The sequence below is a fragment of the Triturus cristatus genome, chromosome 5_1, assembly GCF_964204655.1.
Source record: "Triturus cristatus chromosome 5_1, aTriCri1.1, whole genome shotgun sequence".
Taxonomy (NCBI): domain Eukaryota; kingdom Metazoa; phylum Chordata; class Amphibia; order Caudata; family Salamandridae; genus Triturus; species Triturus cristatus.
Window position 1 is genome coordinate 907,884,571 of NC_140587.1, and position 26,938 is coordinate 907,911,508.

The 26,938-nt window shown below is 39.5% G+C and overlaps 1 protein-coding gene across 2 annotated transcripts in view; it reads left to right on the plus strand.

Annotated features, from left to right (window-relative positions):
* SALL3 (spalt like transcription factor 3) overlaps positions 1–21,777 on the plus strand; it is a 56,086-nt gene extending 34,309 nt beyond the window's left edge. The window contains exon 4 of one of the 2 annotated variants that reach the window (XM_085605927.1): positions 19,551–21,777. In XM_085605927.1, the coding sequence (XP_085462053.1) occupies positions 19,551–19,976 (426 nt within the window). In that variant the 3' untranslated portion in view covers positions 19,977–21,777. The remainder of the gene's footprint in view (positions 1–19,550) is intronic. The other variant, XM_085605928.1, reaches the window with a different exon arrangement.
* The last annotated feature ends 5,161 nt before the right edge of the window (positions 21,778–26,938 follow it).

Consider the following 26,938-nt stretch of genomic DNA (forward strand, 5'->3'; position numbering starts at 1 on the left):
GCGCATGGAAAATATCCAAAAGCATACGCAAATACATGGAAAAATTTCAGTGACGGTGTTCTGTTTTTTTTTTAAGTGAAGTTCATATCAATGTTAATGTTCTATACTTTCGTTCCAAATAAGAATGTAATGCAGGGGATATTATTTTCTACTATAATTTCGTGCTGCCATTTTTTCTAATACATTGAGGCTTTGGGCTTATTACGACTTTGGAGGTACTCCTGTAGGACCGCCACCACTGCGCCCACAGGTGGACTGCCATGGCTGTGGTGCACCTGCCCGCCGGATTCCAAGTTGAATCCAGGGCGGGCAGTGCGGTGGCAGTGGTATGTTAGGCTCATAGGAGAGCCTAACACGCAGACTGCCTCCGTGAGAGCGTCAACTGCACACTCCTGCAAGGCGTGGCATGCACCATGTCATGTGTGCCACACCCTGCAGGAGCAAAGGTGCAATTGTTGGAGGGCATACTATGTTCCCCCCCTGCATGCACCCCCATATCCAGATGCAGACGTGGGCCCTGTCAGGGCCCCCTTACCTGAATCTCTGCTACCCTTTACACTGTGGACTCTCCGCCATGAAAAGGGCGGTGGAGAGACAAGTCGTAATATGCTTGGTGGTGCCGGCATCTGCACCACCAGCATATTACTTCCAGTGTACGCTCCGCCCCCACAGCGGGATCCTGTCCGACCACCACACTCGAAATACTGCGGGCGGACATCGAGTGGTGGCAGTGGTCAGACCCCCACCTCGAGTATGGTGGTCCTCAGGACAGTCGCACTCGTAAAAAGGCCCTTAGTCTCCACCATGTATTCTGTATTCTTTTTGATTGAGGGCTGTGTTTTGATACGTCCTCCAGGATAATTTTGATTATGAGGGAATCTTTTTAAAAGTTATGCCCCTACAGCCCACCACTTGTTTTTCCAAAAGGGTATCCTTTTGCTGTCTACAAAGAAATACATATTTAACAACAAAGAACTGCCTAATTGTAATCCACTGCAAACTTGCCACTGAGATCTTAACTTTTAGAGACAATTGTAGTGGGAAAATTCTGGCATTCTTTCTGATAATATTAAGATACCAAGAGCACACAGGTGGTATGGGATTGCAAAGTGTAACTGATAATCAAGGGTCTGCTCCTTGTGCAGACTTTCCCGATTCGGTGTGTGGTGTTGGTGCCCCCGACTAACACCTGACCTACCAAAATCCATTTTAAATAATAAACTGGCTTTTTTACATTTCTATCAACATAGGACCTAGAGAGGACTGCAAAAAGGCATTTTCAAGGCTTCCATTTTGATTTATATAGTGCCTATGGTTTAAATGTGTCTGTCTCCTATCTTAAATTCTGCCGGGGCTTGCTTGCTCCTGGACTTCCTTTACAAACGCTGTAAATTTCACAGGTGTTCAATTTCAGTACTCCTTGTCAAACTGACTTAAATAGAATCTTCATTGAACCTGGGAATCTGCTTGAAGATTAATAGTCAAGACTAAGGGGCGTTTTCTCTGTCCAAAGCACACTATTTACCATCCTTTACATGCTGTGTCTAAAGTTTAGACTAGAACATGTCTGTTATATGTCCTGTGTGCGTTAAATGAAAGGTACAGCATGGAGCAATGTTGTTTTTTAGGTTAGAATTGATGTTAACAAACCTCGCTTATAGAGGTTTGCCTTTCTTGATCAATTATCAGTTAACTTGGCAGAAGCAATTTTTCTGCATCATTACAGATTGGTCAAGAGCAACCTGAGATAATATTTCGATTTACGACTCAAATGGTTCCAGGAGAGTGTGCTAATATGAATATTCCCATCCGCTTGGATCACAGTGTATGTGTGGAGGGTGGTCGTGTTTGGGTTGCCTTGTCTGAGTTTTTTTTTTCGCGTCGGGAAGCTTGATATATTCAATTTAGTACTGAATTTTCAAGTAGCCTTGCTGACTCATGAAACTTTTGTTTTATTTCTGTGGGGGGTGGGTGTTAACAGATATGTTGTTGGTCATTGAAGGCAGGCGGATGGATCACTGGTATGGTTAAAAAACAACACTTTGTCCCTCATTAAACGTTGCCCACTGGTGGACGCAGTAATGATCACATCCAATAAAAGCCAATACTGAAGTGTTTGGAATTTATCAGGTGCATTAATTATCGCCTATCACGAGTTTTGGGGAATTACACATGGATGATGTTGTGTACAGTACCGAAACCTGCATCTTCAGTAAATACTGCCCATTTTCCCGCTGATAAATGGCAGCAGGTTTGACATGCCAATAGTTATCACAAAACTCCTAATTGCTGTTATGTGCAGTAATAGAAGTTACCAAAACAGTTTTGTAGCACTGTATCAAAGGGCTGTGGTTTAACTAAATCGGAGGAAAATGGATTAAGACAGTTTTTAGTTGTAGTTTGCCCATCATCTTTGTTTATTGGCCAGGCCATCTAATTAAAAATGTGTATAGCAAGAGCACAATTTCAGTTCTCAAAGTTGAATTCTTAAAATGTCTTGCAGATGCGTTTTTCAGTTTCATCAAACTATCTGTGGCGACATGAAGTTATATGTTGACCTGTGATGTCAACCTGTTTTTGCACATTCTATTAAAAAAGCAATTTTTTCATCTCATAAGTGGGTTTTCATCAGATAAAATCTGCATAATTGAAAGGTTAGCTTGTGATTTAATTTGTTGGTTAATCTCAATGAGGAGATGCAGAAGACCTGTGCAGTGTATAGGAGGGAACAGGGAATGTTAATTTTACACTGCCAACAAGTGTAAGCAGGTTGCATATAAAATGGTAAATATCAGGGTTCCTATTTAAACCCACACCATAAGAAATTGGATAGGAAACCTTAAACTTCCTTACTTTTACTGATGAGTAATCCTTTGTTTTATAATATTGTGTATGTCATTTGCTGACATAAATATTTTATCTTAAATTTAAATACTCTGAATATTGAGACTTGGGAGCAATATTGAAGCAAACAAAAAAGTGATGGGCAAGATGCATCAATTAATCTCAGCAGCTGGTAATTTCTGGGGGCCGCATCCAAGCCCGAACTGCAAAGCCACGTTCTCTCTACAAACTTGAACACAAGCAACCCAAGCCCAGTTTCACCCTAGTTATGGCCCTATAGTCCGGTGCAGCTTGGTTCTATGGCACAGGGAGCATGGGACCCAAATTTGGGCATGCTCTTGCCACTAAAGGCGTTACATCAGACATAAAAAAAGATGGTGGGAGGAATACTTGCAATAAGTCTAACCTCTGGCAGTCACTCGGGGTAGCATTCCAAGCCATCATTCTTTTGCCCACCGTGCTACCTTAGATTACACCCAGTCATGTGCAAATCAGCCTTGATCATGCTCCATTAGGAACATTCCAGCCCAAAATGCCAAGCCATGTCTCCCATGAACCAGAACACAAGCAACCCAAGAGCACTTTGCCCTAGTTTGGGGATCTTGAGTGTGGTGCCGGTTGAATACCGTGGAGTAAGACCCATACACAATTAAATATTATATGTCAATAGTTGTAACGATTGACATTATTTGCGGAGATACATTATTGTCCATTGCCGAGGGGTATATTGCTAGGTAAAGCCTTCTCCTACGTTGTAGGTAGAGCTCCCAGAATTCCAATTTATTTATTTTTACTGATAAATACAAACAGAAAACTACCTATTTTCCTGTCTGTATTAATTTTTCATTACAGAGAAATGCAGAAAATAGATCTCCTTTGGATGATTCTCACTAACATCAATCACGAGCACCAAGTCAGTTGGTGTACAGATTGACAGGTAGGAGTTAAAAAAGAAAAAAGATTTCCCAATGAAGGTTAAATAAATGCAGGTATACAACTGGTTTTGCTATTCTACAGCATTTTTTTTCAGCTGACGATATTGCACTGTATATAGCTAAAACCTCTTTGGCATTCAAATGTGAGTATACATTTATCAGTTAAAGGAATATAGAAATATACCCATTGCCGCTTCATCTATACACTAAACACAAAATAAAATTTGATAACTACAGAAAAACTGAACAGAAGTTAAATATGGATAAATACAGATGGAAATGTCAAAAAAATAAATACCAGCAAACCAGAAGGCCTTGTTATAGGTCAGAGCAACAGATGAGGGCATGTAACGTCGGAGAAGAGTTTAACAGTCAGAATCGCCCAAATCAGAAGATTATAATGTTGGAAGAACATTTCACTCAGAGAAGTTAGAATATGTTGCATAAAACAGGGAGATACAGAAATACAAACATTTGAATATTGGAACACTAACCGTATGCCCGCCTTTGTAAATCCTGTGCTAGTGTATTACCTTCAGAGCCGCTCCGAACATCCCACCTGTCTAATATATGAAGATGCTATACCAGAAGGGATTAAGCATACAGTCGCAGAACTTTCAGTTCTCTATCTTCTTTAAGGACTGAAAAAAATACAATTGACTATCACAAGTTCTAGGTGTGTGTATAAAGCAGATCACATCAAGCCGAACTGGCCAGCCGTAAAAGCAGGCAAACCCCCAGGATGTTGGGCCCTCGGATGCCGGTTTCACTCCACGGAAGTGGTGGTGCAGTTACGCAGCCCTGCAGCAACTTGCCAGTTTCAGATTTTTTGGAGCTGGTTTTAGGGCGAATGCACGCGTCATGCGCACGTCTGGACTTCCGATCCAACAACAGCCACATTGGCACCTGCCCACTTTAACAGATCTCGCACATCAAACATCAAAAAAGTGGTCGGAGAAGCGCATACAAGGCAGTTAAAACTGCCCAAGTCATGCACTCCCAGAGCATGCTATTACAGTCATGCGCTTGGATACCGAAACAGACACTTGGTTTAGGCTGCATGGGTACCTACATACACTTCATCCTCACGGTTATTGCAATGGCAGCACCCGTGGCACTTTGAGCAGGGCCCACATGATGTATCTGTGAGTGTTTTCTTGACAGAAGCAGCAGGCATTATATTGGGTTGAAGTGTATTTCCCTTTATTTTTGGAAAGAAGCATTTCTCTTCTCTGCCTCTTTTAGATGCAGGCAGCTTTTTGTTTAATTTACCAGCGCGTGTGAACGTTGAACAGTAACTGTAAAGGAAAACATTTTGCTCATGTTGGGAAGGACGGGCTTTAAAGAGAAATGTTTGCATGTGTTGAAAAATTTGCCTTTAGCTGGTGCTCCTTCTGCCGAGCCGAATTTGATACTGCATGAGCCTCTTCATTCTGGAACCTCTTTAGCCATGTTAGTCCGTTTAAACACCCATGCTTCAAGTCCCAGAATGCAATGTAAAATTCTGGACTGAAGCAGCTAGTTATGCAATCTCTGGAAAACAAAACATTGCAGCTATACGCAATGTGTGTACCTGACGATTTGTTGTTTTTTCTGGAGGAATCAATCGTAGATAATCGTCCTGCCTGGATTTGGAGTAGCAGGATTTAGAGATGAACTGTGAGGGGAGAACTCACTTGGTGTAAACGGGGGCTGAATTTATCATTTTTGCCAGTGCTGCTTGAAGCTCCCAGTCCGTATCACATTCTATGTTTTTACTCAAAACCACTCTTCGTTTTTGCTGCCTGGTCTGCAATGTTATAGACTACGACCCTCATGTCTTAAGAATGGCCGGAGCCCCATTGAATAGGCTTCAGTGGCATAGTTCCCACCTCTGTGTATTTATGTACATTGGATGAAAGGGGCTATTATATAAGAGACAGTGGGCATTACCTCCGCAAATAACATATGTTCTGACTCTAGAGCCATAATTACAGCATGATAATAAAGATATTGCCTCAAATCAAAGCCAGCAAAGTCTGTTTGAAGACTTTTTTTCCTAGTTTCACAGTATTGATGATGTCGTGCCATTCAACAATACAGAGGGATGCTCAGTGGTGATGTATGCAAGGCAGAGGCTCCAGAATTATGTGCTGTGTGTAACGATAAATTTCTAGAATTTGCTTAAGTATCTAAAAATGTATATAAACATATTCACATGCACTAAAGGCTCAGGTCACAAAGTTTTTGCAAGACAAAAAAGACCTGTGAGTGGAAATTCCTCAGTCCTAGTTTGCAGAATCAGGATCTATAGACATTTCCGCTAAAAGATAGAATTTTATACTGTGAAAAACCAGGTAGTTCAGTTTTGCAATTGCTGGAGGATTCATTTTCGACTGGATGCAGAACCGTGCAACGCGTTCCTGGTCGATTACCCAATAACAGGGCATATAATCAAGGAGCCGCGATAAAATTATCGCCGCTTTAGCGTCCGTTTTTGGGCGAAAAGCGGCGATAATTTTATCGCTCTATTAACAAGGACACGTTAGCGCGTGTTTCCTTGCCTTAGCGCCCACTTTCTTTCCGCCTTGCCTTTTATCGCTAATGAGATGCAAGGTAGGCGTTCCTGACTAAAAGTCCTCAAAAAAAGTCGCCAACACAGCTTCGCACTATTAACAAAGATATCGCTGACCAGTGTAGCTACAAAAAAAGTTGCGCTAACCGCTGTTATTGCCGGTTTCTAACGTCTGCAAATTTTCTGACTTGCCTATCTGTACAATGGGAGGTGGGTTGTAAGGCTAAGTCCACATCTCCCTATCAACAAGGATTTCCCTATCGCTGCGTTTTATCGCTGAATTTCCAGCGATATTCCTGCATTTCGCCGTTATTACCAGATTTTTTATCACCTCGGCGATATGCGTTGTTAATAACGCGCTAATCGGGCGATAAAATCCAGCGATAGACGGCGATAAGAATATTCACGGTAAGTGCGGCCAGCAAAAATTATCGCTGCCGCTTGATAATATGCCCCAACATCTTTATGAATAGCCCCAAACTTTGCTGGTCTTTTCCCACCATGAAATACCTCTAAAACTACCACCAATAAGTGCCTTTCCATGGTGGGGAAGGGAACGGTACTCCACCCAGGTGCCCAGCTTGGTCTGTAACATTGAGGGAAGCAATCAAGATTTCTGACAATCAGGCCATTATATAATGTTTAAATACATTATATGACAAGAAGGGTGCATGAGAGGGACCAAAGGGGCATTGGAAAGGGAGAGGAATGCGATTTGGTATAAGTACTAGGAAAGAAAACACGTTTTGAAAAATAAAAAAAACATTTTTGAGGACTTTCAAAACAGAGAGTGGGTGTGCGTTTTTGTCTGTAGGTATGTAAAAATTCCTGCTGAAATCCAACTGGCATCTCACACTACCCGACTGAAAGCACACCTACCCGTCTATTTATCATGAGATACATTTATTAGAGGGGTGTAACACCCACCCCCACCCCCTCCCACACCCACACACACCCTAAGCTACACCCCTGACTTCACTCTATTTCTTACCCGTGAATGAGAATGGATTAATCCACGGGGGAAATACATTCCTTATGGTGAAAAGGTTACAGTGAAAAGCTGCGAACATGCCTTTCCGCCATGTATACTCCAACGGATTTTTCCTCCTCGTGGTTAAAAGAAGCACTTGATAGGGATTGTACATGGCACAACACAAGTCGATTTATCACTGAAGTTCTGCAGCGCAGCGGGTGTAAGTGATTTGTGCGGCAGCCACTGTACATGGAGTGACATATAGCCATGTATCGCAGTGCAGACATTCATGTTTTTATCAGATTTATTTTCTGTTTATTGCACTGTTCCCTACTTGAACAGCAGACACGACTAAACAGAAAGTGGCAGTTCAGAAATATAACAATGTGAGGGCGGCATGATGAAAAAAAGAAAAGGATTTCACTGAGTGGCAAAAACATTGCAACACATTTTCCATTGAGCCAAGACATCTATAGAATGTTTGCTTCTTTGTAACATTTGCAGAGGTCCACATGAAAGAGAACTAATAGGAACTGAGCCCCGCTAATTTTATTTTTATTTCTATGTAGTTCCTCGACTTTTACAGTCAGTTTCACGTTTCCGGCACGTTTTTTTCGCTGCTAAAACACCCGTTTTTAATTTAATCTTAAAATTGTACTTCTATTTCAACCTAATACTTTAACCTGCTCTCCGTTTAGCTGGGAGGCATCTAAATTATTTGAAGCACCCGCAGTCCATTTACAAGCCCAGAGTTTCATCTGCCCCAGCCCCACCCAAATCATAGTTTTAATCTAAGCTTGAAACACTTCAGCTCTGGATATGAAGATGGCACCGGTAGGTAGCACTGCCGTGTACAAGTGTACAGTTTATTCACTGCACACGATTCTGCTGCAATCACCATGAAATTCGCAGGCCGAGTGCATTTTACAGACACAGCCTCATAGAGGGAGACCAACTCGGGTATACTCGCTGTTCTCATATAAAAAGTGAGAAAATAGATATTTACATTCCACCGCACGAGTTAGAGGTGCAGCATTTCCTAATGAACGCATGGCCTATTGTGTTTTAAGCCACATCCAAGACGCTCGAAAAGACACAGGCTCAAATATTGGACGCCTTTTTGATGCCTGAAACTTTTAAACTCGTTGCATAAACGTGTTGGTATGCTTGCTGTCCTGATCATAAAGTACATTTATTAAATCAAAATAATATCTTTTAAAATACAAACTAGTGAGCCCACATGTGCTATAATAAGGTTGTTTCTAGTAACAGGAACTAATATACATAAAAGTATAATAACGCTGGTAAAGAAAAGTTGCAACAGATGGAGTAGTCTGGTACAAAAACATAAACTATATTTGATAGACACTCCTAAGCAAGAATGTCAAAAATAGCTACAAGTTGCAAGGACTTTACTCCAAAGGGAGGTTTTTTTTTCTTATAGATTTAATTGGCCGTTCTTTAAGTCTTAAATACATGCCCTGCAGCTAAAATCAACAAACCTGAACTTTGACCAGAAGACATTATGGATTAGACCTACATATTAATGCTTGCTTTCCCAGAAAATACAGGCAAAAAGTATTTTCAAGAGAACAATGAAAACAAAGGATAGCTACATGAACCCTATTCTATAAGAAAATGTGGATGTCCTTTCTGTAAAACTACATTATAAGAGGTGTACCGTAGAAGTTTTTAACAAACAGTCTCTTTTGGGGCTAGTGAAAAAAGTACACAAAGCAAGATTTATTATCCCAGAAAAGATGGGGTCGGGGAATGGGGATGTGTCACAGTTTCAGTGAAGAAAATAAAGTTAAGAACCGGACTGCATGTTAGCGCACATTTAGTGATGTGATTCCGCATTTAGGCATAACTGATTTGATAGCAGGACTAGCCATTTTAGGAAGAGAAAATTGTAACCATGACAGACGTATAGAGGACAATCTGTGCATCTGATTCAGTATCATACAGAAATCATAAAAATGTTTTGTACAAGAGTATTGGCAAAGCCAGTAGGTCTTCCATTTGAGACCTATTGGATGTGGCAGTGATTATTGGTGATGCTGTAAAGCACTGGTAAAAAGCAAAATAAATGTTGCCAATGTTGTGCAGCTTTGACAAAAAAAGGTTAGAAAACTACGATGGTACAGATGTTGTTAAATGTCGTGTCATTCTGTAAGTGCTCACATGCGTTATTGCATGTGCATAAAGAATGACAAGTGCATTGTTATCTGTTTTAGGTCTCGTCTGCCAGCAGCGAATGTGATGTCACTGCGACGGATATTGTTTACTGTAAAGATCTTAGAGCCCGCCCATTGCGTACCATTTGTTGCCTTCATTGCCACTCTTCTCTGCTGCCTCCTTATTGGCCAACACATGTTAGGTGTCACTTTTTCTTCCTGTGGAGCACGGACCAAGCACAGATTGCTTCATCTAGATTAGTGTCTGTCCGCTGCTCGCACTGTGATTGAGGTACTATTTCTTCTTCCATCTCACCGCTTTGTACGTGGTGCTTCTTCCCTCTCACACCCAGTGCTAAACTTCCCATCTGTGTAGAACCCACTGCTGCTCAAGTCCTATCACAGAGTCCAATTTACAAATCACACATTTCCTTGGTGCATGCTTGGCTGTCGAGATGCTGCTGAAATGCCGTGTATGTGGACTGGTCACTAAACTTTTCCGCTGCATATTAATTTGCACCAAAATTCATCACTCTGTTATAGTTTAAATGCACAGTCTTATGGTGGTTGGGCTTGTGCAGTGTTTTGATTGCTCTTGTGCTCATGTCAAGTGGTCTTTCACGGATGCTGCTCTGTTGTGCAAAGAGACACTTTTATTGTTCTGTCTCTCGCCAGCAGGTTTTTCGCTTATAACAAACATTTATCAATGCTGTAAGTGGAAAAAGGTCTCTGTAGGGATCACTGACAAAATATCGAGAAGGAGAATATCGACCTGCCAAAATATCGAGGAAAAAATATAGAATGCCAAAATATCGAATCCCTATCTACAAACAGGTAAGTACAAAAATATAGAATCCAAAATATCGTTGTAAAATACATAGTTGGTCAAAATATCGAATTTTTTAAATGTCTTAAAAGTAATGTAAAATGAATGAAATAATACATATAATTAACTAAAACATACTTAAAAATACTTAAATAACTTTACAATTAATAATTAATGTAAGTAAAAAATTTTTTTAATACATATATATTACAGTAATATTAATTACAAATATTTAGTTTTTTTTGCGTAGGATAGCGGGCGGGTAAAATTTACTATTACCACTCCAGTAAGTGCAATAGTAGGGAAAGCGTTGGATAGCGGGAGGGTAAAAATTACTATTCCCACTCCAGAGAGTGCAACAGTAGGGAAAGCGTTGGATAGCGGGAGGGTAAAAATTACTATTCCCACTCCAGAGAGTGCAATAATAGGGAAGGCATTTGATAGCGTAGGAGTAAAAATTACTATTTCCACTCCAGAGAGTGCAACAGTAGGGAAAGCGTTGGATAGCGGGAGGGTAAAATTTACTATTCCCACTCCAGTGAGTGCAACAGTAGGGAAAGCGTTGGATAGCGTAGGGGTAAAAATTACTATTCCCACTCCAAAGAGTGCAACAGTAGGGAAAGGATTGGATAGAGTAGGGGTAAAAATTACTATTCCCACTCCAGAGAGTGCAACAGTAGGGAAAGCGTTGGATAGCGTAGGGGTAAAAATTACTATTCCCACTCCAGAGAGTGCAACAGTAGGGAAAGCGTTGGATAGCGTAGGGGTAAAAATTACTATTCCCGCTCCAGAGAGTGCAACAGTAGGGAAAGCGTTGGATAGCGGGAGGGCAAAATTTACTATTCCCACTCCAGTGAGTGCAACAGTGGGGAAAACGTCAGATGGCGTAGGAGTAAAAATTACTATTCCCACTCCAAAGAGTGCAACAGTAGGGAAAGCGTTGGATAGTGTAGGGGTAAAAATTACTATTCCCACTCCAGAGAGTGCAACAGTAGGGAAAACGTTGGATAGCGGGAGGGTAACATTTACTATTCCTACTCCAGTGAGTGCAACAGTAGGTAAAGCGTTGGATAGCATAGGGGTAAAAATTACTATTCCCACTCCAAAGAGTGCAACAGTAGGGAAAGCGTTGGATAGCGTAGGGGTAAAAATTATTATTCCCACGCCAGTGAGTGCAATAGTAGGGAAAGCGTTGGATAGCATAGGGGTAAAATTTACTATTCCCACTCCAGTGAGTGCAATAGTAGTGAAAATAATAATGTAATATTTTATTAAAAATAAATTAATTATTAATATCAAAAAAGTATTAAAATTAATTACCAATCACACAATATTTAATAATTTATTAATTATAAATACCAATAAAATGTTTTTAAATTAATTACCTATTAATAATTAATTAACCAATTTATTTTCAATGCCAAAAATTAATAAATACAAATAATACCAATTAATAATTCATTAATAATAAATTAATGATCAATATACAAAAATTATTTCAATAATTAATTATTTACAATTAAATTACTTCCCACCATATTCCCCTATAAACCCACAACCTGCTACAAATAATAAATTAATACAATTAACATAATTATCAATTAAACAATTATTACAAATTAATTACCAATTAATACAAATAATTTACCAATTAATAATTAATCAACAGCCAATTAAATTTCAATACCAATTAATAATTACTTAATAACAATTAAATTACTTCCCACCCTATTCCCCTATAAACCCACAACCCGCTACAGAAGTAAAACGCAAAATTAAATTAAAAATAATTAATAATTCCTAAAAATTATTATTTAATGTACTATAATTAAATTACTTCCCACCCTAATCCCCTATAAACCCACAACCCGCTACGGAATTCAATTACACAAAAATTAAATAACATAAAATGCATTACTTTAAAAATATTCAAACATACATTCCAAAATTAATACATACTTTTAACACATATACTAACACTTAAAACACTATAAAAAAATTCGATATATTTAACAACTATATTATGACTGTCGATATTACTTACTTCTATATTATGTAAATCGATATTTCTTACCTGATTTTCGATATTCTTCACCACTATATTCTGGCAATTCGATATTCTGTCCATTCTATATTAAAAACTCGATATTCTGTCCAGTCGATATTTTGTTTTCTCGATATTATGACTGTTTACCCTCTGTAGACAGGCCGTCACTCTGGATAATACAGGGTAACCCAGACTGTTCACACCACCCCAGTGGGTGCAAGCCCACCCAGGAAGTTTGCATTCTTCTCCTCTCGTTATCTCTATTTTCTATTTTGTTTCTCGCACAGTTTTTGTCCTTCTCTACACTTGAATCCACGCTTCCCTGAAATGTCTCTCTGTCTACCTCTTCCATCACAACCTGCTATACTGCCCAACCCTGCTTATGATCTCTTGCTCGTTCTCTGCACTGCTGTCTCTATACCCCACCATCTCTTTTGTGAGGTGTTAATCTCTTCTGTCTTACTCAGCCGGATATTCCATCTCTCTCTTACCTTCTCCCCCCTGTCTCTGGACCCACCCGCTCCTACTTATGGGGTTTTTCTCTTCGTCAGTTATCCCATCTCTCTCACTTTCTCCCACTGAAGACTGTCTCTGTACCTCGCTCTCTCTTCCGTGAGGTGTCTTCTTCTTTGTCAGGTCTCTATGTGTAACTCTCTCGCCGTCTCCCTCTGCAGACTGTCTCTATACCCCACCCTCTCCTGTTAAAGGCCTTTCTTTACCGTCTCAGCCTGCCAGCCGTCTACGGCCTCTCATAATGTCTCCTCTGCATACTGTCTCAGTCCCACGTTCTCTCCCATCTCAGCCTACTATGTCTTCCTTTACTTTTTCTCACACTTCCCCCTGGCATTTTGTCGGTCTCTATAACCTCTCACTATCTTCTTTGAAGTGTCTTTCTCTCTAGTCTAAGCTGGCCAAGCACCACCCGTGCATCTCTCACTATTACACAGTGCTGCACTGGTCCAGTCTCATACCCCCTCTCTTCCCTGAAGTGCCTTTCTCTCCTACCTCAACTTGCAGGTATCTTTCACACGGTCTTTCCCCTCTGCTTCTTTTCTATTGACCGATCTAAGGTGGTGGATTCCACTTACATGAGTAAATAAAAATAAAAAACTCTTGTTGTAGAGGAGTGCCCAACAGGATCTTGCAACTGCCGGGCACTCCAAAAAATGCAACTTTATATTTTTTTATGTTGGATTTTTTTTAAGGCACTCAAGGGGTGGTGGAGTAACAGAAGTAGGTGGGAGTAAACAACTCGGAGTGGGAGAGCAAACAAAAAAATAAAACCAGTAATTAAATAGAAGCACGCGAGGAAGAGGGAGAGCTAGAAAACACATGTACTCTTATCAAGTGCCTAACAAAAAAAGAACATTGTACTTCTCTAAAAGTAAGCAGTGAAATGATTCAAGTAAGCCAATTTTAAAATGATGGTAAAGGGGTTATGTTCTATGGAGGGACAAACATTAGAAGAGAAAAGAAAGCTATTGAATAAGAAGCAGACAAATGGGAATGACAATAAAGCCTACTAATGGACGCTATAAGTTTGCTGTGAGTTCTTGGTATAGCTTAGAAAAGGTGTTTCACAACTAGGCAGCTAAAGATGAGACTTAAAAATGAAGGGATTTGGTCTGCAAAGCACGCATTACTATTTTTTAGACCACCACCAACACATGCTCATAACTGGAAGAAGAATTTGGTAGCGTATGTACATAGCCTGCCAATGTTTCCAGGTTATCTGAGAGATGGTCACTTAAAACATTTTCTTCGCACACTGAAAAATGCTAATGTTATCTAGATTATTTCCATTAGGTTTCATACTGCTCAATAAACATTTCCCCATTATTTTGCAAAATGTTCAGAAAAATCTCTCTTGGAAACCACCATCATATCTTCCTCATAGAGTCAAGAAACAGCCCTTTTATTATTTGTATGAGTCTACTTTAGACTGTTAGGAGACTATTAGGATTGTAGATACTGTTAGGAGACTATTAGTAGGTACCCAGATCATCCAACATTCATTAGTGGCATGAATAAATTGTGAGAGGCGGCAAATCTGTGAATTTGCAGAAGTGAGAACAGAGTATACTTTGTTTGCTGCTTGTAAGGTCCACACATAATGAATCATCATGACATAAATCTGGCAGTAGTTACATAGCCCTAACATTATTGCCGTAATGAACGGAGTTCAACATGAGTACACAGCCACTTCCATGGGTATCCTTAGCACACCTCCAAGCTTCGAGCTGGTCCCCCATGTGCGTCCATCGATCTTGCCTCCCACTGTTGCTCATCGCACAACATCTGACTCCTCCCTCTAGGCCCATATTGGCCTAATCTATGAGACAAGTAGTATATTTATGAGTTTAACCCCTTGAGTGCCCATGACGAGATGGTCTCGTCATGGGCCGCGGTTGCGCTGTGCCCATGACGAGACTATATCGTCATGAGCCCCGCCCGCTAATGAAACGCCCGGCATAGGGCGTGGAAAGGGCGGGGCACTCAAGGGGTTAAGGTTCAATATGTTCTTATCGTTGATACTTTTTTGCTTTTATACAGAAAAATTGCTAAGGTTATTTACCAAAATCTACAACAGACTTCTCTAGTAGCTTTAAACCGGTGGATTGTCTACAACTTGTTAACATACTAGGTTGAATTTAATGTTAAGGTGCATCATTTTTTAAATTATATTTTTATTGGTTTTTTTTTCTTTTAATGAAAGTCATAGATAGTTAACTATAGCACGTAACAAACCTCCCACTGGCAGCAGCAGCTTTATTCACAGCACGGACAGTTGAGCAAAGATATCCAAACCTGCAGGGAGTCAGAGCAATCCTACAGTGGACCTACCAGCTGAGGCCGGCCCTGTTCCATAAGCAGGCACCATCCCACTGAGGCATATCACTTTACCGACCATTGTCATTCCTTCCTAACTACTGCAGCAATTTTGTCACTACATGTAGGTGCACGTTGGATGTGCAAAACAACTTTGAATGTTGGTCAGAAGTGTTTGTATTGTCCATCACATTCCTGCTATCCACCTCCATGTCCGTCCCTGTAAATAACAATGTTTCTAATCCTACCCATAAGGTTACAAGAGCAGAAAATATGTTCTACTAGCAGATTTATTGTGGTTATAAATGTCCACGAATATAGATTCTACAAATCAGGATCTGTAATTCACGCCTGCTGGTGGTATTTTTCAGACACCTAAGTGAAATTACAGTTCGCAAAAACATTTGTGAATAGAGTTTATTAAGTTGAAGGCTCTGTAATCTGGACGTTATATATCTCAGACATTACACCTCTTTGAAATAACGTGATCCAATTTCACTATAGGGATTTGACAGCTAAAACCTCGAAAACCAAAAACATGAACGATTTGCAAACCTTTTGAACATTTGGCCTTCCTTATTAGATGTCTAGATATACCAGCCATGAATTTAGTTCCAGAGTAAATCTAATATCTCACCTCATGGTATTACCCTGGGGCGAAATTACCATCCTATTTTGAGACTCAGCAATAAGAATGAGGGATAACTTACATTATTTGAGTTTACACACCTGATTACTGCAGATTTTGACAATTTCCGACCTCTTCTTCCCTTGCAAATTTAATCAGAAAAATCTGCATGGGGAAACATTTTGGGAGTGCAGTATTTATGCACAACTGGAAATACCAGGATCAATGACTGAGCCCGATCTCTGTATTAGGCCATCTATTAAGCCCTTATTGATACACATTTTGATATTTCACAGAAAAGACTACATATTATTCTCTGTACTGTTCCAAACAGAAATTAATTAATTTTGAGACTCAGCAATCAGAATGAGGGATAACTTACATTATTTGAGTTTACACACCTGATTACTGCAGATTTTGACAATTTCGGACCTCTTCTTCCCTTGCAAATTTAATCAGAAAAATCTGCATGGGGAAAAATTTTGGGAGTGCAGTATGTATGCACAACTGGAAATACCAGGATCAATGACTGAGCCCGATCTCTGTATTAGGCCATCTATTAAGCCCTTATTGATACACATTTTGATATTTCACAGACAAGACTACATATTATTCTCTGTACTGTTCCAAACAGAAATTAATTAATTGTACATTAGCTTTCCATAGGCAGGCCTGGTAACCGGATGTTTGTAAAATGAGTCCCTGTCAAGTATATTTTTTATGTGGGAAGCACTTTGTCTCCAAAAGGCTTCAGAGATCTAAACATCTCCTTGTTTTTTTCTCCCTTAGATGATGTGTACTGTGATCCATTCCTTGTAAAAATGCACGTTTGTACAGTATAATTTGGGGCTTTCAAAATTCATAATTCAGGTTAGGAGACCTTTTCATCTGTTTGCTGCAAATGGTATGAGAAACTGCAGGTGAGTGTTGATGCAGGGACGTTTTCCTCTTGGGTTTCCGTGCTCGGGCAGACCTCTAACTGCTCTCGCTGATCTATTTCTCATGCTGTGTTTAACATAAAATGAAAGAGGGGTTTAATAACCTGAATTATGACCTGTTGAACCCTTCAAACTGTACTTTAATATGCAGATTAGAGTAAATTGTTTCTGCTACTGCAAACAGAAACATCCTGTAATGTAAAACAGCATACTATGATGTTTTCATGACAAGGATAAATGATCCATAAATCTGAAAATATGTATTCGTAAAGATCAGGCAGCTTGCTTCTTGGAGTTCAATTGGAACATTACATTGTTTGATATCTGAATGGCTATTTTAAATTAATACATTTTTTTCTCGAATACGGTGTGTTCAAGCCCATTTTGTACATATCATTTTGATCCAATATGATGTGATACAATTTGCATAACAGCAGTTAGGTAACCCTGAATAGTTATCTGTCTTTCGCTGAAGAGCTGCTCCTTTATATGGAGCATATATTGCATCTCAACACAAAATCTGCACACATAAAATGTATTTTTACGCATTGAATTAGCTGTCCATGCGAAGCTAGTGTGTGAGCACAAGTGCTTGTGTTCGTGCACAATACAGTCACAAGTAAATGCTGCAAAGTGTCAGAAATGTTCTGAAGGTCTATATGATATTGAACTATTATATATGTATATAATCTTGCTTATGAATGAGACGACGAACCATATATTATTGTCTGGGTTCTGTAGGGCTTTTTTGGTCTTCTTGTCTGAAAGAGCCTTAATGCCTGATTCTGTTTTGCGCTTTTGTTCTGTTTCTATGTTATTGTGCCTGGGTATACGTGGGTTTGTTTTGATGAGGATTTCTGTGTGTATTGTGTGCGTGTGTCGGCGAGTTTTCTATTTGGATTTGAGTGTAGGGTTTTATAAGGCTGTGGTAGTCTTTATGCCTGGCAGTATTAGCTTTGTTTCTGTGTTAATATGTGCGGTTAGATAAAGACGTAGATTTGCTTAAGTGGGGGAGAGAGAGAGAAAAAACGACAGTGGATGAGTAGATTTGTGGGGCAGTATTGATGTGTGACTATTTTGTGCCTGTGTGTTTTCATTTTGTATGTGTATGGGTGTGTGCGCACGTCATACGTGCAGATGTGTGTCTGGAGGGTGCACTTAGCCTCCTACCTGTTTTTTGTTTTTTTTAGGTGTGACGTTAGCCAACACCTTTTGATTTTACTTAAATTATGGGTGGAATATAGTTAATTAAAGGGGATTTCAGACAGCCCACTTTATCTATTGATCTGTTATTGTGTCATTTACATTTTCTTCCACCCACTATAGTTTACAGCATATGGCAGTGGGTCATCCCACTTCAGCCATTGGCTAGTCTCACTAGGAGTGATAACATTCAGCTGTTTCACAAGAAGCACATCCCCATATTAGTTTCATTAAGTGCCAGGCCAATTTTTTTTCACTTTCAGTATGTTTTGTTTTTAGATCAGTGAGGGCCAGCAGATTCCCAACAATAAAGCTTTGAAAAAAACAATGACACAGCAAAATCCGCATTGACAAAACCAAGAGGCTAATGGACACCGCCATTCCTATTGTCTTTGCCAGTGATTACTTTCTACGTGTTTTTCTCACATTACATGGTTGGGCCCAGCTCTACTAATGTTTCATTTGGTTGAACCAATGCAGTATCTTCAGCTCTTTTACCCAGTTCGGGATAGTATTGTAAACAATGGCGTTCTTATATTGGGGAGTACACCACGAATGGTTGCTCACACTCAGTACTCGTTCTTCAGTGCCACTCACAAAACACTCACATGGAGGGGTTTGTATTTCTTGCAGACAGTAGCTCCTAGGTTCATAAGTTGTCTGGCTGTTGTCAGGCGATATAAGAGGGAGATCTGTGAGAAAGCGCAACACCGTGCTGCAATCCATGGCAGCTTTAAAATACTGTGCCGTGATAGGGAAAAAGTGGGTGATAGGCTGCAATACAGCACACTGGGAAATCTGCCATTTCTTTGTCCAAATTGTTTTTAGTAATCTGGTATAGAAAGATCCTTGGTGTACATGTGCCCAGATTTGCTATGAAATAACACATCTATGTGCTCCTAAACACTTCTATCTGATATTAACCCTTTCACTGTCTGTTCTTGCACACCCGGTTGCTGTGGCTAGCTATGTGTTTTTTTTATTACACTTGTCTTGGTGTTACTGAAACTTGGAGGTCTTATCACACAAGTTACAGCAATTACAAAAAGTCCACTTTCTAGAGCAAATGTCCATATTTTATTTGTTAAATTTGTTGAGTCTAGAAAGGGACTATGGATCATGAGAGGCAAAGCCTCGAGTGCGTCATAAGGCCATGTCCTTCCTTCAATGATGGTAATAAAAAGCATCTTACTCTGTGGATTTGCACATGGTTTATGTCATGCTGATTTTGCTAGTGTATTAGTTATACCAAAAGTGTTTAGCCATAGTCAGGACACAGGTGGCTTTATCCGTGCCCTGAGATGGAATCATGTTAAATGGGCCTTGTTAGTATCATAAGAGTTGTTTTTCTATGTAGAGTTTTTGTAACATGCAGTCTGTCCAGGCAGTGTTTTATCCCATCACCTGGGCTGTCCTGTAGTAATAGCGTTTTTTAGAACACAGGTTCCAAATAAAATTCCTTACTGGACCACATTTATTTTAACTGGCATAGCAGTGAAAAGGATTAAAAGTGTTATAATATTGTTTAATAAAAAGAACGACTTGGGTTTCTTGGAATGCACTAATGTGTCCATGTCTCTCATGTTTCGTGTGCAGGTTCACATGGGAACGCACATGTGGAATAATGCTCCAGCGAGACGTGGCCGCAGACTCTCTGTGGAAAACCCCATTGCTTTGTTGGGGAGTGACGCCCTGAAGTTCTCCGAGATGTTCCAGAAGGATTTGGCAGCCCGGGCCATGAATGTCGATTCTAGTTTTTGGAACCAGTATGCTGCTGCAATCACAAATGGACTCGCCATCAAAAACAATGAGATTTCTGTCATACAGAATGGAGGCATTCCTCATCTCCCAATCAGCTTAGGTGGAGGTGGACTTCCTCCTTTAGGGACCATGGGTGTGGACCGATCCCGAGCAGTCAGCAGCCCCACCACTTTGGGATTTGAAAAACTAACTTCCGATTCTGCTTCTAGTCGGCCATTTGCAAGGTTCATGGAAGAGAACAAAGAGATAGGTATAAACTGAAAGCATATGTTGCTAAGTACTGCCGAACCACTTCTCAATGCAGCAGCTGGCCATGTCATGTACAGTTTTTTCAAAACTTTTGCAACAGCCTCCTGTCAAATGTGGGTGAGTTCCTGTTGGCTGGAGAAAAATTCGGTAACCTTGGGGCTGCTGCTACAGAAATGTCTTGCAAACTATGCATGGTACTCCTTCCAGCAGTTCAACTGACTGTTACCGAGAGCCTTGAAAGCATTTTCACTTCAAAACGTTCATTGGATAAGAGCAACTGGAAGACGATTGGCGACCTCCATGTGTTTCTTACATTGTACTTTCAACAAATATGAACAATGGTTTCACTGGAACGGTCTGTGAAGGTCACTCACTGACTTTGTTCACATAGTTGGACTCTTGGATTTTTTAGATACCTAAAAAACGTGAATTTGTGCCCCCGCCCCAAATGCTGTTTATTATTACAGTATCTTTGTATGTAGTATTTATAATGTTAAAATTACGCGGGTAACAGACACTATCCTAGGCCCCAAAACTAAAAGAAGCTTTTGTACTGCAAAATTACACCTGGCTATGTGATCTTTTTCTTCACAAGTTCTTTGTTCTGTTTTATTAGGATTAAGTGAAATTGATTTCAATGCAGGCAAAACTGTGAAGTTTTATTGGGAAAGGTAGCATGCTTTACATGTGCAAGTACCTGTCAGTAACAAACCTTTCTCCTTTTTATTTAAATCTTTGTAGCTGCTATGTGGACAATGCTAAAAAAAAGTAAAAAAAAAAAGATGTAGTGAGGAGTCTAACTCATTGATCGAGAGACAAATTGCAGGCAAACCTTATCACTATAAAATATTCTCAACACTATAAATGGTTGTGAGTTTAAAAAAACGTTATCAAAGCTGTACCACAAAGGGTAATGTTTGTATAATGTAGTTGTAAACTCTTTAATTTATACGATTGCACTTTTAGTATTTTGTATGGGGGAGGTTTGTCTATAATTTGAAAATGAACAAAGATAACTATTTTATAAATAGTCATTTTGTTTTAAAGGCAAATAGAAAAAAACTGTTACAGTTTCTTGTTTTGTCTTAAAAGTCAAACCATGTTTGAATTCTGTGCTACTTAAAGAGAAAGCCACCACTACTTATAAGGTTCTAAATGTCATCTGGTCTGCCATTTCTAATACTAGAGCAATCTGTTTATTTTTTCTGCAAAGCCTATTGAAACTGCTGACATACCTTTCTTTGAGTTCCACCCGCCTGCCTGACTTCCAATCCCTTCACCCCCAAACACCCACAATGTGACATACCAATTATGGATTGTAAAATTGATGCAATTCAAGTAAATATAATAGAAACTGATGTTTAAAAAAAATGTCATTGACCTTTTCTGTGACACACCGGGACAAGTTATGTTTTAAAACTAATTAGAATCTGTTCCTAAGTTGTTGAATATTGTATCAGATTACTGCAAAGCACAAAGACTTATGGCCTTTATGTTATGTTTTTGATGCTATTAATAAGTTATCTTACACATACAGCAAAATGCGACTGTTCCACTCGGAGCCTGCATACTGGGGGAGTCACAGGCTTAATCTAAACTTGAACAGTAAGTGTTTCGCGTACTACCTCAACTATGGGCATCGAAAGCATGATGGAATTTGACACTTAAAAATCTCCAACTGACCATTTTTTAGGGTTATTCTGGGTATCAGTATGAGAACATTTGTTCCTCTTGTATGACTAGTGCTTTGTATTCCATCTTGAGAATGACGAATCAGACAATCTTCTGAGATGATAGTTTTTTTTTTCAAATCCCAGATTTAGATAATTGACAACTCTTGACAAATAATCCAACAAAGAAGACATTGAAGGCACATGGGAGGGATTAATAAAGGTTTGCAAAGCATTACTGAATGATTAATTGCAGCAACATGAAGTATAGGTAACACTTTTAAAATCGCAGTGTTCACACCTTTTCATAAGAGTTCCTTTTCTTCATGGTTGTTTTAGCACCACCCAAATGCTTTGTTTGTAAACTTTTGATAGGAGACTCACGGGTATCTGTTTTTTGGGTGGCCTGGTTTTATCAAGCCTTGACAAAAGAAAACTGAGGTGGCTCATTTTGCTGTATTCCAGCATTTAAATGTTTTTATTTATGTGTCAATTTTGGTGGGTTTATTTTGTTAGTATTGGTACCATTTAGTGTTATCGCCTATCCCAGAAGGATGTGTATACATTAAAAAAGGAGACATGCAAAGTGTTGTAAATAAGATGGCTGATGAAGGAACTGTAAGACTGGCCCCATTTTGTGTTCAGGGTTGTGTCCATCCTCTGCATGGTGAAGAGAGACCCTATTTTTATACTACAATACCATGCAGGGCTAGGAGCTTCCCTGAACCTGGTGGGAATTGTTACCTAGAACCAATATTTTTTACAATGAAATCTTGTTGGCTTGACACATCTACTGATTGAAATGGATGTCTTAGTCTAGGTTACTATTTTTGTCATATGAAGTTGAAATAAATGCAGGATGTAATATTATATCTGATTTGTGTTCCTTGGTTATTCTAAAAATAAAGAATGTGGAACATTTTAATGCAGTGACATTTGATCTACATTTTTAACCTGCTTGAAATCCAAAGAAGTAACAACTGTGTACATGTGCTCAAAGCGGAAAGTATTCCAAAGGTATTCTTACCAGCCCCGTTTTATTCTATACTTATGTAGCGTTTAATGGATAAGCAAGAATGGGGAACGTTGTATGTACATGGATCTGCTAATAAATATTTATAGATAGGTTGACAATGTCACCGATTGGATAGCGGTGGCAGAAGAAAGTCATTCTCCATTATTGTGTGGTTATAATAGTAAAGGAGAACGTGCTTCACCTGTGACAATCTGGACACCGAGGGCCACATTTTAGCTTTGGCAGGTGGCCAGTAGAAGGTCTAGCCTCTGCTTCCTGGTGTAGGACCACTTTTCATAGTTATAGATCCCTGCTTTCTTGTTAGGAATCTGTACGCCTTCAGTATATTTACCGGTGACCCAAATGCACTGTAGTCAGAGCAAGAACTGTTTGTTTTTACCCTTCTCAGCATTATTTTTTGTGTTTCTGTAGCAAACTCTCAGTGTGAGAACAAAGAAAATATAATCACCCTGAAGGCATATAGATTTTCCCTACAAGTCAGTGCCATTTATTGTTTTCTTGTGCATGACCACCTTGCCCATAAAGATGAGGTTTCCCGACAGAAACTCTAAAGTTCCCCACTTTTCAGTAGGGCGGGGAAACTGCCTCCCTCTAAATCAGTTCCTAAATTACATCCACGTCAGTTTGTCCCCTCTTTGAGGCTTTCCAAATGCCAGTTCCTTTGCCTGTTACTTTGGGCAGAAAGGGTAGCACGAGACAGTGAGCAGGATGCAAAGTGAAACAGATTGAGCTTGATCGTTCTGAAAATGCACCTCCAGCTTTGACATTTTATGGGTAGTAAAAACAGGAGGGTAATTGTTTGAGTAACAAGAGGGGCAGCTATATTCGTTTTCTCTATATAATTGCTTTGTATGTGTGCTAGCCAAGAGGCAAAAGGGCATTTATCAGAGAAAAATTGAATATTCTGCATATAAAAAAAAATCATTTGACGATTTATTCTTAACTGCTGACCCTAATGTCAAATGCAGTGCCCCTAGTGACTAGCAACATATTCGCGAGTGGGACACCTTAATACCCTACTTAAATATGGTGGGGCATATTATCAAGAAACGGCGTTAAAATTATCGCCGCTTTAGCGGCAGAAAACCGCCGCTAAAGCGGCACTAATGCCATTAAGAATTCCCATAGAAGCCCATGTTCTGGTGGCATATTATCAAGCCCATTATCGCCGCTTTAGCGGCAGTTTTCTGCCGCTAAAGCGGCGATAATTTTAACGCCGTGCTTGATAATATGCCCCTAACATGGTAACCAGAGCACCCCAAAAAGGATATGGATGCAAACACAATATTTCAATACAAATCCCAAAGGGGAATTACTCTGAAACAAATTAAATATATTAAAGCCTCAAAAATATCTTTAAAATGATTCAAACAACCAATTCGAACACTGTTCAAATTAATTCTTTGGAACATGGAGTATGCTTCACACAGTAGGAGTTATATTTTGGATCAGAAGGCGCACAAGGTTTGATTTTACAAGGTTTGATTTTACATTTTGAGCCACTGAAGTTCAGGTCCCCCTAAGCAAAAAAGTAATTACGCTCCCAGTAAATAGTAAGTAAGTGTTCTATAAATCGCATTCTGTGAACCCCTAAATGTACTATTTGATTGATAAATACCAGTTGTAAGCCTTGTGCACAGCACATGGCATATTTAAAAATCCAGGATAAAGCCAGCCGTGGACAGCTTGGCGATACACTACATATTACATTTCCGCAAGAACTGCTCAGGACAGTTTAAAAATATTCTTTTTTTATATTTCGAGATGGTATTTTCTTTCCTTTTCTATGTGCCTATTTTTAATACATCTTTAAAAATAGACTTAAAATGATGTTGTGTGGTATAACATCTATTGGAGCATTTTTAGGTGTAGGTTTCTCACTACTACGTTTTCCAAATGAACATCAATTCACTTGCTCTCTTCACACCCCCTTCAAACCGCTGCAGTTTAGACAGAGTTCACTATCTCTTCATTATAGCCCTGTTTAATATTCTTTCATTTTGTGATCTCTCTTCTTCACACTTCTACACACTTATGTGTTATTCCAACCCCCACCTCTCATATCCTTCATCAATATCCATTATCTGATTGCTGTCTGAAACGCCACACCCATCTTTGTACTGAATTTCATTTCCCTCAGTTCCTTATTTAATGTATCCAGCTTAAATCATATCAGTAATATTTACCGGTCATTAAATCTGAATTTGAGCTCCGTAAAACGTTTCACACCAATTTTTCTGCCCATTTCTCAAACGTTGGTGTGTAACATTTCTTCCTGTGTGTGAAGATTATATGTGTAGAAGTTTTAGGGTCCATAACCAACCACCTGTTAATAGGCTTGTCCTCTTGAGAATCTCCTTGTAGCCCAGTATCTGCTAGTTCAGACAATCTGCATTGTTCTCTATCTGATATCCAGCGCTTCGCACACTTTGCCCCAATAGCTTGTTTCTATTGTATACCCCATAATATAAGTTCTATGCATCTCGACTACTAAGTGCATTCCCAGCACTTGACACCGTTGTCTTGTTACGAAGTTTCTCTCTTGATTCTCTTGGTCTACAAACCAATTTTGTCGAGTGCTCCCTCCCACTCTGTGTTCATAGTGTTTTTTAAGTGCTGTGTATAGTGCATTGATGTTCATCCAATACACTCCTTTCCTAGTCTGTGCAAATCCAAAGAAGTTGTTAGTGTTTATGATCCTTATCTTTAGCATCTTCATGCTGTTTATTGCTGCTGTTTATTGGGATATATTTTAGCTGGCTCTATCTCCGCCACTACTTCTTGTCCATGCATTTCTCAGCTTCTTTGGCTCAAAAACTGTCTCCTTTCTCGAGGACCACTGTATCTGGCATAAAAGGAATTCCCTTTGGCATCCACTATTGCCAACTTGCTCTTTCCATCTATTCCTTAGTTGTACATTGTTCCTTAGTAAGTGTCGAAACAGGTTGGGGGTGGGGTGTGGGCATCGGGAATTACTAGACTCCAATTGTGGCAACTGGAGAGTTTACAGCTGATATCCTTAGGCCACCATACTATTAAATCCAAAATTGAGCACCAAGTGCTTGAACCCAAAACTGGGCACCTTTATCAATTGATCTTTATGGTAGCTGAGCAGATTAGTCTAGTGAAGGTGACGTAGGTTAAACATTCAAAACTGAGCTCAGCGCATTAACAAAAAAAGACAGTTCTTTGTCTTAAAAAGGGCTTTATTCTACATACAACTAAAACTACACTTAAACAAATATATGATGAGGAGCAACCAGATGATGGAACACGTACTTTATATGATCATTGACCCTCTTCCTATGGATTTTGTCAAATGTTCAAACTGCCCATTAACTGCAGTCTACTGACTTTAGATGAAATAACGTTTTGGTACAAAGTAGTGTTATAGCTATACTAGAATAATCTGTAGTTTTTTATTGTCAGGCTCCAAGTAGGAGTTTAATGCTGTTAGTCCATGTTCTATGGAGAATCACTGGATAAAGGCAGGTGCCAGAGCAACTTCTAAGCTGCCCCTTTCTCTGAAGACTGTATTTCCCTTTAGTCCAAGAGCTGCTGCTCGATTCTCAGTCTTAAGATCTGCACTCATGCACTTCTCCAATAAACAGAGCCAAATTTGGCAGGTGCACGGACCTGTCACGGCTGCTGAGATGGAGGTTCTTAACAGGTACACTGTTTTCAAAACTTAGAAGCGAGATTCACCTGAGCTTCCCTCTGCCTGGCAGAACATGACTCAGCAGTTTTCTTTAGTGATTATGGCCTATGCTCAAAGAACCTAGGCCACACACTGTCATAAGGAGACAGGAAACATAGCAGTGCTCCTTGAAGGGCTACAGTTGAGTCCAGCACTCGTAGATTGAAATTCCTAGGCCCAGGAGTGGAAAGTAGGCAGCAGCTGCCAAACCACCAAATGCAATACATTTGGTCTGGCAGATCTTTATTTTGTAAACTGCTCAACATGGTACAGATTTTCTTGAAACAGGTGTACAACAGATGCTGTAGTTAAGCCCCCGATGTACATGTTGAATGATGAGGGTAAGTGAATTAAGAAAATTTTGTGACTGCAGCATTTACAGCATGATTATGGATTCACTACATTTGACACATTTGACACATAATTTGCAAAAGTTTCCGATTGCACTACAAATTTTTTTTCTATCTTTTTTTAAAATAATGTTTATTGAAATCCATATAACAAAAAGTTTTTATCCATAAATACATCCATCAAATTCATCAAATATATCAAAAAACAATACAGAATTGTT